At 35.2% G+C, this 15,765-nt stretch overlaps 1 protein-coding gene across 1 annotated transcript in view; it reads right to left on the bottom strand.

Annotated features, from left to right (window-relative positions):
• Positions 1-14,508, bottom strand: part of LOC103696140 (riboflavin biosynthesis protein PYRR, chloroplastic) — a 66,324-nt gene extending 51,816 nt beyond the window's left edge. The window contains exons 1-2 of the mRNA XM_008777674.4: positions 14,003-14,508; positions 13,029-13,163 (exon numbers count right to left, since the gene is read on the bottom strand). Coding sequence (XP_008775896.2) covers positions 13,029-13,163; positions 14,003-14,443 — 576 coding nt within the window. The 5' untranslated portion in view covers positions 14,444-14,508. The remainder of the gene's footprint in view (positions 1-13,028; positions 13,164-14,002) is intronic.
• Between the last annotated feature and the right edge of the window lie 1,257 nt (positions 14,509-15,765).

Below are 15,765 nucleotides of genomic sequence, written 5' to 3'. Positions count from 1 at the left end.
GGACTCGTCACCAGGACGCAGGAGACCTAGGAGAAAGGCGAATCACTGTAAGTAACCTGTCCTAATCCTGTTATGGATCATGTTATGTTATTAATGTTTCCTAAGCATTTATTTTAAGTATATATGTTTCATACATGATATGTTACAATGCATAAGTAACTTTAATGATCCCAGAAGCTATGGCTATGTATGCAACATGATGATACTGATATTATAATCATGCATGTAAGTTTATAAAGTCTTAGCTAGCCCAGAGGCACTATAATGGGCTCAAAGATGCTACTGAGAATGACTGAGCCGCCAGTGGCTGAATAGTAACTGAGCTGCCCCGCCAGTGGCTGAATAGTAACTGAGCTGCCTCGCCAGTGGCTGAATAGTAACTGAGCCTGCCCCGCCAGTGGCTGAATTGGAATTGGGCCTGCCCCGCCAGTGGCTGAATAGTAACTGAGCTTGCCCCGCCAGTGGCTGAATAGTAACTGAGCTGGCCCCGCCAGTGGCCGAGTCTGACTTCGCAGTAGCATCCGAGAGTAAAAGGACCACGGCATGCCGGGGGGGCACGGTTTCATATGCATATAATATGAAAATTTTGTGATTTGCACTACTGCTTTGTTTAAATTGCATACTTATTATGCCAGGATGATTATTAGATAAACATGCACGTCAGCTTCTCAAAACTCTGATTTACATGTTTAGTCTACTGGTTGATCCGGTAGGATTATGCAGGATTACTTACTGAGCCGTGTAGCTCACATCTGTTTATGTTTCGTTTTCTTTCAGATCCTCACCAGTGATCGCCATCAGATATGTTTTTATTTTGTTACAGAGCTTCGTATTTTTGGAGAAGCTTATATACTTCTGTACATTGAATAGCATAGAAGTTCTGTATTTTTGGTTTCAAACTTGAAGGTTGTACTGCAAACTTTTAATATATATATAAGGATGAATCCTTTTTGGCTACCTGTTACCCCTGTATGAGGCTGCGTGCTACTGTGGGCGATAGTCGGCAATAGCACGGCCGTGTCACGGATCCGGATCCGGGGCGTGACAAGTTCCAACCCAAAACAAGGTAAGGTGGCTCTCCTCCACCTCATCTCTTCTTCTTTTTTTCTTTTTTAACATCAAATAATGCAAAAAAATAAAAAATAAGGGGAAGTCATGCCATTTTTTTGATTTTAGCATGATTTCATATATGATATAGATCTATGAATGATCTACATGATGAAATTAAAATCTTTAATTTTTGTTAAATCTATATTTTTTAATATAAAAATATATTTCTAGATTAAAAATTAAAAAATAAAATAAAATCTAAAAAATAATTGTAAAATTATAAGCTTGTTTAGGAGGATGCAAGCTACTCTAGATCTAAATTTGGTGTCCATTTATTCAAGTTTGGATACGATCATGCGCACAGTGGCCAAGGCCCAAATTTGCATAAAATTAGAAAATAAGCAACCATTGATGCATGCCCCATAAGCCGAGAAAAATACACGTAGCTTCTATGGTAGGGTTCTATATAAATCTGAGCTATATCTAATTTGTTAAAAATTTTATATTTAAAAAATTATTTTTTTAATTTAAAAATTGTTAAAATATATAATCAATAAAAATATAAAAAATTAGTACTACGTATTCGATAATTCAAAAGTATTTTCTGAAGTATAAAATATATTTCTTAAATTTTTTGATATTTAAAAAAAATAATTTAACATTTATTAAAATATATAAATAATAATAAAAGAAAAATTAGCACTATATATTTGATAATTTAGAAGTATTTTTATGTAAAAAATAAACTTTTTTCATCATAATAAAATTATACTATTTTTAAATAATTAATAAACTAATGTGCTTAATAAACCTGTAGGCAAGGAAGGCCGAACTCGACCGAACCACCTGATTCGGCCCGTACCAAGCCGACCCGGTGGAAAACCGGATTGATTCGACCATTGGAGTCGATTCCTGCCCCGAACCGGCCGAAACCAGTTCCGAACCAACCGGAACCGGCCAGACAAGGTCCGAACCGACCTGTATTGGCTAGAACTAACCTAGAACAGGCCGGAACCGTTTGAAACCAGCCGGTTTCGTTTGAACATGATGCAAAATAGACAGTTCGCACCGAGTCGACTCGGTTTTGAACCAGACCCTCTCCTTTTTTTTTTGTTTATTGATAAAATGATCTTGAGAAAGCCCGAGAATCATTTTCTAAGGGATGGAGAACTTTCCTCCTTTTTTCCTTCCATTCATAGCAAAAATCACACCGATTCAGTACTTCAAAAGGAAGATCCAAGCCTAAATAAAGTGTACTTCCTCTTTTTAATCTCATTCCCTCATTTTTACAGAGGCTTGAAAAAATAACTCGAAAATTGCAAATTAAAGAAAGATCGTGCAAAAATTTTTGATTTGGGCTTGATTTTATTATATGTTATAGATCTATGATGATCTACATGATGACATAAAAATTTTTAATTTTTGAACTATATAAAATTTTTAAAAATTTCAAAATTATTTTTAATTAAAAAATAGAAAAAAATCTAAAAAATAAAAATTACAAAAAAATTGTAAAATCAGATGTGTATTTTGGGGCATAAAAACTACTCTCCAACAGAATTTGGAGTTCATTTATTCAAATTTTGATGCGATCATGCGAATAGTGGTGTAGGTTTAAATTTGAAAAAAAAATGAGAAATAAGTGGCCTTTAATGCATGCCAACGAGCCTAGAAAATACATGTAGCATCCATTGTTGGATTCTATGGATCTGAGCTGAAATTAATTTTTTTAGTAGTATATATTACATAGTTCAGAAGTAATTTTTGAAGTGAAAATTTTTCTAAATTTATGATATTTAAATATATTTTTAAATTTAAATTTATTAAAAATATATAAATCAATAAATAATATAAAAATTTAGTATTATGTATTAAATAAATTAGATGTATTTTCTGACGTAACAAAATTATCTTTATCATAACGAAATTTTGCTTTTATTAAATAATTGATAAACTGACGTAGTTATAAACCCGTAGAAATTGAGTCATTAAGAAAAAAGAAACCAGAGCGTAATATTGGTTGAATCATGAAAAGATGCTCTTAGGTCGGCACTATTGAAGTGTAACTGGTGCAACATAGTGTTCAAAAGAGGAGGGATAACCAGATTGAAGGAGCTGATGAAGAAACACTTTGCTGATTTCAGAGCAATGAAGAAAAAAAATTTCAAGAAGGCAATGGTGGACCGCCAAGCAACAGAACTACCTTCCTATCACTCCAGAGAGTCAGAGGCATCCCCTCTAGATGACGAGGGAAAGATCCTAGCTGCCATGCAGGCGAGCCTGGATGATCAGTGGCAGCAGAATGAGGTGGCCAGGCATAGAGGTCAATTTGGGCTCTCATACTACGAGTTAGGCTCCGGTTCTGCGAACAGCAAGGCAAATCCAGAGTTTAAAAAAATCTCCTCAGTTAGAGAGGGTGTTAGCAGAGATAGTGGCCATATTGCATCTATACTGAAGGCTTTTGGTAGCAAAGAAGTCATCTAGAGAGATTCCATGAGGAGCAGCAATCCATGATTTAGATTATGCCTTCTCCAGTAGAGAATCGAAACAATAGAGAGTTGACATAATGCTAAAGAATGCTAAAAAAAGTATATATGGCGAGCTATTAGATACCGGTTCTACTTCAGCCACATTCCAGCGAATGTGACAGACAATACATACTATAGGTCCGCCATTTCCGCCATACAGACTGTCGTCTCGATGCAGATCCTTCAGGCCCGAAAAACATCTACAGTGATCTTCTTGACAACAATAACGGGTTAGAGGAGCGGAGAGTATCATGCAGATCATCACTGATAATAGGCAACAATATAAAACCATCGGAGAGATCTTGATGGAACGCCGGCCTAGGCCTAGGCCTAAATTTTTAAAAAAATAAGAAATAAGTAGCCTTTAATGCAGGCCTAGGTGCTTAGAAAAATATATGTAGCATCCATGGTAGGGTCCTACATAAATCTGAGCTCAAATTAATTTTCTAAAATATCTGCATTTAAAAATTATTTTTTATAAAAATAAAAATATATAATTAATACAAAATATTATAAAATTAGTAGTATATTACATATTTTAGAAGTATTTTCTCAAATAAAAAAATAATTTTTTGAATTTATGATATTTAAATATATTTTTATATTTAAAAGATATTAAAAATATATAAATAAATCAAAAAATATGAAAAATTAGCACTATGTATTAGATAAGTCAGATTTATTTTCTAAAGTAGAAAATATTTTTTTAATTGTAACAAAATTTTGCTATTTTTAAATAATTAATAAACTGATGGGCTTGATAAACCTACAACAATGGAGCCATCAAAGAAAAAGAAGGATCCAAAGCATGACATCAATTGGGATCACAGGCAAATGCTCTCAGGTTGGCATCACTGGAAGTGCAACTGGTGCAACACAGAGTTCAAGAGAGGTGTAATCAGGTTGAATAGCACCTAGCTGGTGGTTATCTGGATGTATACAGTTGATGAAAAAGCATTTCACTGATTTCAGAGCAATGAAGGAGAAGATTTTCATGAAGAAGGCAAAGATGGACCGCCGAGTGACAAAGCCACCTTCCTATTACTCTAAGGAGTTACAGGAGGTGTCCACTCCAGATGACAAGAAGGCAGATCCAAGCTACTATTCAGGCAAGTCTACATGATCAGTGGTAGCAGGATGAGGTGGCCAAGCATAGAGCTCAATTGAGCCCTCACGCAATGAGTCGGGACTCTGGTTCTACGACCAATAGGGCAAAGTCAGAGTTCAAGAGGACCTTCTCAGTTAGAAAGGCAGTCAGTAAAGGAGGTGACCATATTGCATCTATGCTAGGAGCTTTTCATAGTATAAAGAAACCCTCCAGAAAGATTCTTTCAAGAGCTACCATCCATAATTTAGATCCACATGTCTTTTTTAGAAAAGATTCGAAGCAGCAGAGGGTCAACACCATACTAAAGAAGAATAAGAAGAAAGATATGCGGCGAGCTATTGGATCTTAGTTCCACTTCAGCCACATCCCAGCGAATGCGGTAGACAATACATACTATAGATTTGCCATTTTCTCCATACAGGCTACCGATCCCAATGTAAGTACTATAGGACCGAAGGACATCTATGGTGAGCTTCTTGACAAGAATGAGCTAGAGAAGTGGATTGCCTCATACAAGAGTAAGTGGCCCATATATAGATGAACAATGATATGTGATGGTTCGACCGGTCCTACTAGGTAGAGCATCATCAACCTCTTGACATATTGTGATATAAAGATTTTCTTCCAAAAGTCGATTGTTGCTTCCCATCAGGAACACGATGCCATATACTTCCTCAGATTGATGGAGGAGGTGATTAATTAGGTAGGAGAGGAGAATGTCGTGCAGATCATCACTGATAATGGGCTACAATATAAGCCATCAAAAAGATTTTAATGGAGCAGTGACCACATTTTTTCTGAAGCCTGTGTTGCATATTGTTTTGACTTAATGTTGATGGATATTGCGAAGATTCGTAGGGTGCAACAAATAGTGGAGACAATTCAAACCATTACTAAATATATTTATAACCATACATAGGTCCTATCACTGATGAGGAGGTATGCAGGGGGAGAAATCTTGAGACCAGGTGTGATACGGTTTGCTAGTAACTATCTTGTATTTAATAGCCTCCTTAAGAGAAAAGCAAGCCTACATCAGATATTTGTCAAAGCCGAGTGGCAGAAAAGCATATTTGCGAGGGCCGACATTGGGAGGCATTGTAAAGGATTTGGTGATGAGACAGACATTCTAGCAGTAAGTTGAGAAGATAGTAAAAGTTATCAAGCCATTATACAAAGTGCTTTGGACCATGGACAATGAGAGATATCCCTAGATAGGCTTCTTGTATCATATTATGGAGAGGGCAAAAAATCATATCAGGGAGGCAGATACGATGCATGCCTAGGAGTACATTCATTAAGCAGCGGTGGAGTTACCAGATGGGTAAGAACTTGCATCTAGCAGGTAAGTAAAAACATTGAAAATTAGACTGCTTTTATACTTATATAATTTTACTAAAACAATTACGAACTCTATCTACAGCTTACTATCTGAACCCGAGATTCCAATACACCATACGTAGAATCGTTATGGACGACAAACTTCTGGCCGCTCTGCGTAATGTGATTTACAAGATCGAGCCTGATCCAGAAGTCGCAGCCCTATGTGCAAAAGAGTTAAATTAACTTAAGTGACATACGTAAGTTAACTCGTGTCTTCAATGATTAATAAATTACAATATAGCTCTTTTTCACATCCAAAAATCTTTAGAGAGGGCACTGACAACTTTGGAATCTCGACGGTTGTTATAAGAAAAGTATGAATTTTTGGTATATTACGTATCAATGATAACTATGGCTTGACGTTAGATAGTTACTAATATGATACTATCTTATATGTAAGTTTCTTCAATATTTTTGTAGCAGAATGATGAATTTATTTTGGTTTGTTATCCGGATCCTCTCCCAAACAGTCTCCTTGAGTGGCTGTGAGAGCAACTAGTCCACCTTCGCCCCCATCCACAGCAAGCCGAGGAACCATCTGACATAGAAACGTTCAAAGACTATGATATGAGGTTAAGGCTGAAATGCATTCAGGACGAAGTGGAGCTGAAGTATACGAATCCGATTCACAATACTTTTGTTGACGATGAGGATGATCCTATGATCTGATGTCTTATGGGCCAGCAACAAAAGTTGGAGCTTGATAAGCTAGGATCGCCTCTACGATCGGCCTGTTTTATAGCTAGCAAGGCTAGGATGGATGCAGGGCAATGGGTAAATCGCAATATTTCACACATCTTTCCAACTGATCAGCTACAAAGGTCACTGGAAAGTCGGTCATCACATGACTCCTTGTTCGAGACATCCTCCTAAAGATATGATCGAGAGTTGCATAGATGCGACCACCGCGCTACTTGGTCGACCCGGTCCAAAGGGCAACATCTATCCCAGCATAGCCAAACAGAGATGGGCACGAAGAGTAAGTAGGCAGCTGCTCAGCACAACAAAAAAGAAAAAAAAAGGTAGTTGCAATCTCGATGGAGAGTATGGAGGCGTTAGTTCACTCAAATTTAAAGACGAGAAAGAGTAGCGATAACAATTCTGGTCGTGACTGGCCAAGGAGGGAGTGGAGGACATGAGACCACTATTTATAAGAGAAAGCTGTGGGATAGTCTTCGATTCACCAGTAAGTTCCAGTTTACGCATTCTATACAGAATAGGGATCACAGTGCACGATCTAGTAAAGCCCGCAAGGATACGATGTATATAGAAGACAGGCTCCTCGAGGTCATTTAGAAGGACACAATGCAGCTGCAATGACCTCACACAGGTAAAATCTATAAACATATCAGGTTCTGAGTCATATACTGGATCCTATTATCCGCAGCTACAGGCAACCTATGACCCATAGAGATACGAATTTAGATATAGTGCGTCTGAGCATTATCCTACGCAGCCTAGAGCATCCTACATGTTGAATTTTGCTTCCGGTATATTAGGATGGGCCCCTCCATAGTCATATTATCAGCCAGAGGAACACCTCTCAAAGCTTGAGCTTTAGTGAAACATCTGAGAATGGTTATAACCCAGAGCACGTTCCTTATGGAATAAGCATACAGGACTACAATGTCGTTTGGTTAGAGTAAGCTAATGTGCCACCTCATTATGTTAATGATCCGGATAACTACGAGAGGCATCATTACTCGAAGAGATTTTAGATATCGGTATGTATGTTGTACTATAAATATATGTAATTAATTGCATCATTTTATATTTTGTATCTCACTAATTGATTTTAGGATATTTTATGTTGCTTCTTATAACATGCAATATCTTACTGATCATTTTATGTTTTGCATCACTCTAAAATAACAAGATGCATCACTTAGATTGTATTGGGGTCATACAAACATGAAAAAAATTAAATTATACTTAAAATCATTGAAAAAAATTAAAAAAAAAAGATTACCAATAAATCAAACCTAAAAGGCATTGGGAAAAAATTGGCATGTCGTTTCAGAATCAGCATGCCTTGGCATACCGAGTGTCGGTACGGTACTAAACCAGCCGCTAACCGATATAGGTCCCAAAATCAGTTTGGCGGATCTTGATCTCAATATTACATAAGACAAATAGAGGTTGCATTTCGCCATCTAATTGCTCAAAAATTATTTAAATAACCCTCAATGTTGTGTCTGTAAGATAGAAGAAAGCAAGATATTTAAGAGAGCTAGAGGGCTGCTTGGGCAACAAAAAGGGATTTGGTGATGTGACACATGGTGTTTTTCTTGTCAAGATCTAGCAAGTGATCATTTGTATTGGACCTTCAATATTTACGAAGGGTAAGGATTTCTTCCAGGGAGTCGGACTATCCTTTAAGAGGCAAATACTAGATTAGCCGTCTCAATATCTTTGAACCATGGATGTAGCCCAAATTTGGGTGAACCATATAAATTATAATATCTTCTTTGTTTGCTTTCTTTTGTTCCTTTGCTTACATATGTTCTTTTGTCATGTCTTGCACCTATTATGTCAAATACTGGGGCTATTTCCACAATAGAATAGCAATTTAGTCCTGAAATTAATTTCAAACCTAGCCAAATACAAACCCGGCTCGATTAGGTTTTGTTCAATTGGGCTCAATATATTATATAGTTTTGATATCAAGGGATATTCTCTCTTGATTTCGTATGATCATTTTTTATGCCAAGAATGCCCACTCGCTTATCTTACATTAATTACCCCACTTGCTCTCTTCTTCATATCAGTTACCACATGTGGATATCTTCCTCTCTTTCCCCCGTTATTGCCTATCTCTCCTCCTTGATCAGATCAAAATAGACTACAAGAACTAAAAAATAAAACTCCCAAACAAATCAAACTCTATCTTTATCTGATTCAACATAAAAACATATCCACTTCCCCTCCTTCAAATGTACATTGCATATACCTAATTGCTAATGTGCATATATATTTATACAGTGGCCTTTGGATTTGGATCTAACGGTCCATAGCACTAAGATTGTTCCAAGCTTGAATGTTTATTTAATTTTTTAAATAAATTAAATGTTAATACAGGCTGAATCAAGCTTGGTTCAAGCTTGAATTGATTTGTAGCTCGATTTAGGATTTTTCAAGCTCATCAATAAGACTCGTGTGGCTGCAATTCAAAATTTAACTTGAACTAAGTTCAAGATAGTGGTAAATATATCAAGCTTGAACTCAAATTTCAAGCTCAAAATTAATTTCAACAAGCTTGATCAGACTTAGGCTCGATCAACCTCGGCTCAGTTATGCCCGTTGACACTAGGGATCTCCAAATGTACAGTCAACACCTAAGCATCTACTTGGACTGATTAGGGACCTAGGCAGTTCCTTTACTTCCACTTTTCTTCCTTAAACAGATATGCATGTGTAATTGCACAAAAAAGGAAGTAAATCATTTATGGTAGCATACTTTAATAACTGAACTGAAAAAAATTGTATCATTTAAGAGTAATATAATATAAATCTGCAAATAAACTTAAATAACTTCTATTATAACATCATGATAGAGTAGAATAACCACAATCATAAAATATGAGGAAATCTAGAAAAAGACTTGATATTCATGATATTGGAGAAATGATCATATCATAGTGAAATATAAAATTGTAAATTATATTATATGCATAAATTGTAATAGAACAGTGGAATCTTTCTCATATTTTTCCTTGAATTATCGCCCTTAAGAAGAGCAACTAGAATCTAATTATTTTTTTTCATCCATTCTTTTAATGATTGCTTTATTTTTGAAAAAAAAAAGTCAGATTTATTTGGTTAGGAGTTAGTCCTATATTGTAATAGATACAGATGGAATTTTTGGAAGAAAAATGACAGTTGTAAGTGGAATCAAGTATTCCTCAAATATAAAACTGCTGTTTTTATATATAATACAGATTCTATAACATGATAATATAATAGATGCTCAATTAAAAATTATCTACTTTAAATATTTCCTGTGCTTCATATTCATAATCTAGTGGACAATTATAGAAAATAGGTAAGGAGTTTGAATTTAAGCTTTGTTAACCATGGTAACTAACACTAATGGAAATGAAGGATACTCATACTTCCAAGTTTAAGTAAGCAAGCATAATTGTGGGCCTAAACCAAGAAAGCAAAAAGATGGAGAGACAAAATGAAGGAAAACAAGTGGCATAAAACATAAAAGGAGGAAAAAAAGAAGAAACTAAAAGAAGAGAGAAATGGAATTTTAAAAACAAATCCATAAGGTGAAGAGGGAGAAGGCTTAGGAGAATAGGACAAATTATAAGGAAGTAAACTAGCATGACTTTAGTCTGACTAAAGAGCAAAGAAAGAGAAATATAGATAAGATATGCCAAAGAAATTAACAGAAAAGAGATGAAAAAAAACATGAAGGAATGGTGAAAGAAGGGGAGAAGAGGGAATTGGGGGAAAAAGCGAGAACTAAATTATAAGAGAACAACGGTAAAATATGAGGAACAAAGTTTTATATCCAATGTAAATTTTCAGATGTCATTGGACTATAAAATATATTGCTAAAAAGAAACATATGCCTATATACACAAACACATACATGCAAACAAAATATATGCATATTCTAATATAGTTAAGTGCAAAAATTCTAGATTCAATTAGATATAATTATATATAATTTAAAAGCTAAAATACATGTTATTTCTATTGAATGCTATCATCACTTTAAATTGACCGATGCTTGACCACCAAAGAACCACTTAGTCCAACAATGGATTACACATTATGCTTAAGTGGCCATCCATGGCAACATAGGGTCAAAGTGATGGAGAACCAAGAGAGATGGTTTGGACATGTGCAATGAGATGTGACGAAGGTCAAGCAAGAAGAGGTGCTCAAATTTATGGGAAAGGATATAGAACTTGTAGAGGAAGACCTAAGCTAGCATGCATAGAAATTGTGAGGCAAGATATAAAAAAGCTGGGAAAAATACTAGAGCTAGGCATTAATAGGAGCAATTGGCAAATGAGAATTCATAGATCCAAGATCAAATGGTTGGGACAAGGCTGATCTTTATGGTCATGCTTATAGGGGAGGGAAGGACAAGAGAGGTCATATTTCCAATTATGAAATGAATGATCCCTAGGAATAAAGTAAGAGACTAATGGAGTTGAGATGCAAGTTGCCAAATAAAGCAAGAGAGAAAAAAGTAAACCTTAAAATTGTTGCATGAACAACTGCATGAAGATAAAATGTGTATTCAACTCTCCATATCCAAAATTTTCCAATAAGAGCAAAACTATCATCAACTGATTTCCCAAAAACAGTATGATAGCAAAGCTACACATAGGGTTAAAATTGGCAATTCTGCAAAAAAATCCCTTCAAAGAGCAACAAAACAAGGTTACGTGGTATTCATAAATGCTCAAAACGTATGATACTAGAAATTAAAATTTTAATGATGAGAATCTATGATAATCACAGACATCAAACTAGTAAGGACTAGCCTATACTAGTGCCCAGTTAATGGCAATGATGATTTGAACTTGAATCATGCTTTATTAAACCAATAAATATCATGTATTGGTAAGAAAAGGACTAGGGATTAAAACCTCCCATTTTTAAGGCAAGCAGCGCGCTAATAGTTTGAAATTGATTATAAAAAGGCCTTTCTCTTGTAGGTTTACAAAAAGAGTAGATAAAAGAGAAGGATTGGAGAGCATGATTCAAAATTTAAGCATAAAATTTGCAATATATGATAAGTTGAGAATGATTTTTAATATGTGTCATGCATCAAAAGTTTTCTTTTCAATAAGTTGTGTCATGCATTAACAGTCAGGCAGGTAAATGCATCCACAGCACATGTTGAATTTAGACTATAATATGGAAAGTCTGCAATAAACCATTGAACCAAAAGGAAAAACATGTTGTATGAAAAAGATTGGTGATGGCCTTTGCTATTCTAGTTAATAGAGACAATACAGCAGCATGTAGAGTGAATCAAAATGAAATCAAAATCAATGTAGAAGTTTTTAAGTTTATTCTAGTTAAATCAGAAAATATGCACAATTGAACTGCAGAATGTAAAGGAAAATCTCCTTTCATCATTTTCATTTTAGGTTTGTAAATGAGCTGTTTTATGCATGCTATCACCTTAATTTTATACCCTAAACATCCAGCCAAACTATTTGAGGCCAGATGTATGGATCTTCAATAGCCAAATTTTCCAAAAAAGGAAAATGTTTATCCAAAATGCGAAGAGAAAATGATTATTGAAAGCCAAAAAACTAGGAAATTAAGGGTACAGAATTGAAGCTTTGGGCTTCATATCAATAAATTTTGTTCAGAAGAAAGTAGTTTCCAAATTCTATAGAAGAAGCCAAGTGCCAAAGGACATCATGTACTAATACAGAAGAAAAAAGAAGCATCTAAAGCATCATAGGAAGGGTATCTTTTAAACTATGATATTAAAAATTCTGAAGAAATTTTTCCCCCGATCCCATCAGTAGCCTTCTTATCCCGCTCTAGGAACTGATCGCTCACCATTCAGTTTCTTGAACAGTTCATGATAAATCGGTTTGGAATGTCCTCATGCATACACTGTAATTGGAGTTTAAATGCTTTAAATGTAGGCATTGTATTTGTTGATATTCAACATTCATGATAGTGAAATAAGCAAGAAATCATGCTGGAGAATAGAGAATAGAGATAATGCCTCCTTAAAACCCATAGACCCCAGAAATGCAATGATTTTCTAATGAAATAATGTTAAAATTACGCAAGAGAGGCAAGAAGATGCATTGTGACATGAGCAATGTAATGGGGATGATGAAGTTGCGGCATCCATCTTTTCTGAAATTCTTTCAACCTAAACAGTGAGCTCAGTAATTTCGCGAAAAGCCATAGGCTCTCGTTCATCTTACCAGTCTACAAGAAAGAAGGTTGAAAGGTTTCATTACCTCAAATACTTTACCATTTAAATCCTCTCCAACAACATCAACTTGAACACCTTCACTCCTTAATGATTTGATCGCCTTTCCTCGCAGGTGCTCCAATGGATGTCTGAGCCCCACCACAACTCTTGAAATTCCTGCCTAATGGATAGAATATCAACATCATACGCACTGAACACATTTGATGAAAATTCATCCTGTTCATGCAATTACAAACACAAAATTCTCCAAATGTTACAAAACACACAGGTGACATTAGCCTAACATCAGCCCTTCATGTCTCATATGCAATATCTCATAAATATACATGTAATGTTCTTCAAATGTAACATAATATTATAAACAAACATATCCATTTTCAGTGGACCATAAAAACAGGAATTTACAATAAGTTGATCATTATGAAGAACCATGACGATTGCGAACATAATTGGCTCAAAAGTATGAGGTTAGATGACCATATAGAGTTACCCAGCAAGCTTTTCCGCATTTTGGACAGAGAAATCTTTCAAACACGAAGAAGAAGTTCCTACTGAGGTAGAAAACTAAAAATATGATGATTTGACAACCGTTTAGTAATAAAATTGACAAAAGGGAAAGAAAAGGAACCCATCTGAGTACAGATGATAGAAACGAACATTAAATTCAAACCCAACGGATGACCTAAGATGACGTATTTGAACTGGAAGCATGACGCCAAAGTTCATATGTTGACAGAAAATTGATATAAATAAAACCAATATCAGTTGATAAAATCAATACAGACACCAGAAAACCGATCTTGTTACTTGATGATCAGCAAATAAAAAGGAAAAAAAGTGTCCAAGACAAAAGACAACATCTTGCTACGTGATCAATCCAAATAACATCGAATACATTTGAGACATTCATACAAACACCACACGACCAATTAATCCGTAAACATAAAAAAGAATAGCTTTTCGAGCAGTTTGAAGGTCAGCAGACGGGGGGGTCCAAACCTGGACGAGAGAGGAGACGGGGGTGCGGTCGCCATAGCAGTCGTCGGGTTCCAAGTTTAGGTAGGCGGTGGCCCCGCGGGCGAGGCCGCCGGCCATCTCGACGGCCTGGAGCTCCGCGCACTTGGTGCCCTGCGCGTAGAGGAAGCCCTGCCCGACCACGTCCCAGCCCATGGTGATCAGGCACCCGGAGTTGGGGTGGGGGGCGGAGAACCCCGCCGAGAGGTCCGCCACCTCCGCCGCCCGGCGGACAAGGGCCGCCTCCTGGGCGGATCCGAGGCCGTTGGCGCTGCCACGAATGGAGCGGTGGCGGCCGGCTGCAGGAGGAGGAAAGGAGAGCGCTGCTCCGCCGGCCTCGGCGCCGCCACGAATGGGGCGGCGGCGGCCGGCAGCCGGAGGGGGAAAGGAGAGCGCTGCTCCGCCGATGGATAGCAGCGACGACATCTTGGCTAGCGAACTCCACCAACGAGACAGACTGAACAAAGACGGTTGAGACGAGTTCGATTTCTCTGGCCCTGTTTGGGGGAGCTGCTGGCAGTAGAGCTGTTGGAAGTAGAGCTGTCTGAAGTAGAGCTGTTATAAAAAGCTGTTTCCTGTTTGGTAACTACATTCGTAAAGTGCTGTGGTACTTTGTTTTGTGTTTGATAAACAAACTGAGAAAGTACTTTTGTATGACAAAATTACCATAAAGGACATTCCATAGTATTATACAACAGAACATAATAAAACATAACATAAATTAATACATAAATATATGATATAGTATAATATTATTGTAATATAAAATAATATTATGTTAATATAGCATAATAGTAATATAATTATTAGAGTAAATTAATATTTGGAAATATAACATAATATTAAATTATTTAACATAACATATTAATATGTTATGATATAATGTAATATATATTATATTTATAGTATAATACAATAATAAAAGTATGAAGTATTATAATTATTAGTATAAATTAATTTCTCATAATATAACATAATATTAAATTATTTAAAATAACATATTAATGTATTATAATGTAATGTAATATAATATAATATTTATAGTATAATACAATAATAAAGGTATAAAATATTATAATTATTATTATAAATTAATTTTCCATAATATAACATAATATTAAATTATTTCAAATAACATATTAATGTATTATAATGTAATGTAATATAATATAATTTTATAGTATAATACAATAATAAAGGTATAAAATATTATAATTATTAGTATAAATTAATTTTTCATAATATAACATAATATTAAATTATTTAACATAACATATTAATGTATTATGATATAATATAACATGATATTATATTTATAGTATAATACAAAAATAAAGGTATAAAATATTATAATTATTAGTATAAATTAATTTTCCATAATATAACATAATATTAAATTATTTAACATAGCATATTAATGTATTATGATATAATATAATATGATATTATATTTATAGTATAATACAAAAAATAAAGGTATAAAATATTATAATTATTAGTATAAAATAATTTTCCATAATAATTTTCCATAATTTTTTATAAAATAATTTTCCACGGTCCAGGGGCTCTTCTTCGTGGTCCACGCTCGGGGAGGACCTCAGCGTGGGCCGCGAGGTTGATGAAAAAAAAATAATAGATTGATTTTGGAAGGTATGGATAAGGATTAAAATTTTTTTCTTCTAAAATGTGGTTCAAGAAATGCATACAAAAATTGAAAAGAAAAATACCTTTTCTTACGGAAGGGAGTC

Source organism: Phoenix dactylifera, unplaced genomic scaffold (assembly GCF_009389715.1).
Source record: "Phoenix dactylifera cultivar Barhee BC4 unplaced genomic scaffold, palm_55x_up_171113_PBpolish2nd_filt_p 000101F, whole genome shotgun sequence".
NCBI lineage: Eukaryota > Viridiplantae > Streptophyta > Magnoliopsida > Arecales > Arecaceae > Phoenix > Phoenix dactylifera.
This window is presented reverse-complemented; position numbering and strand designations above follow the sequence as displayed.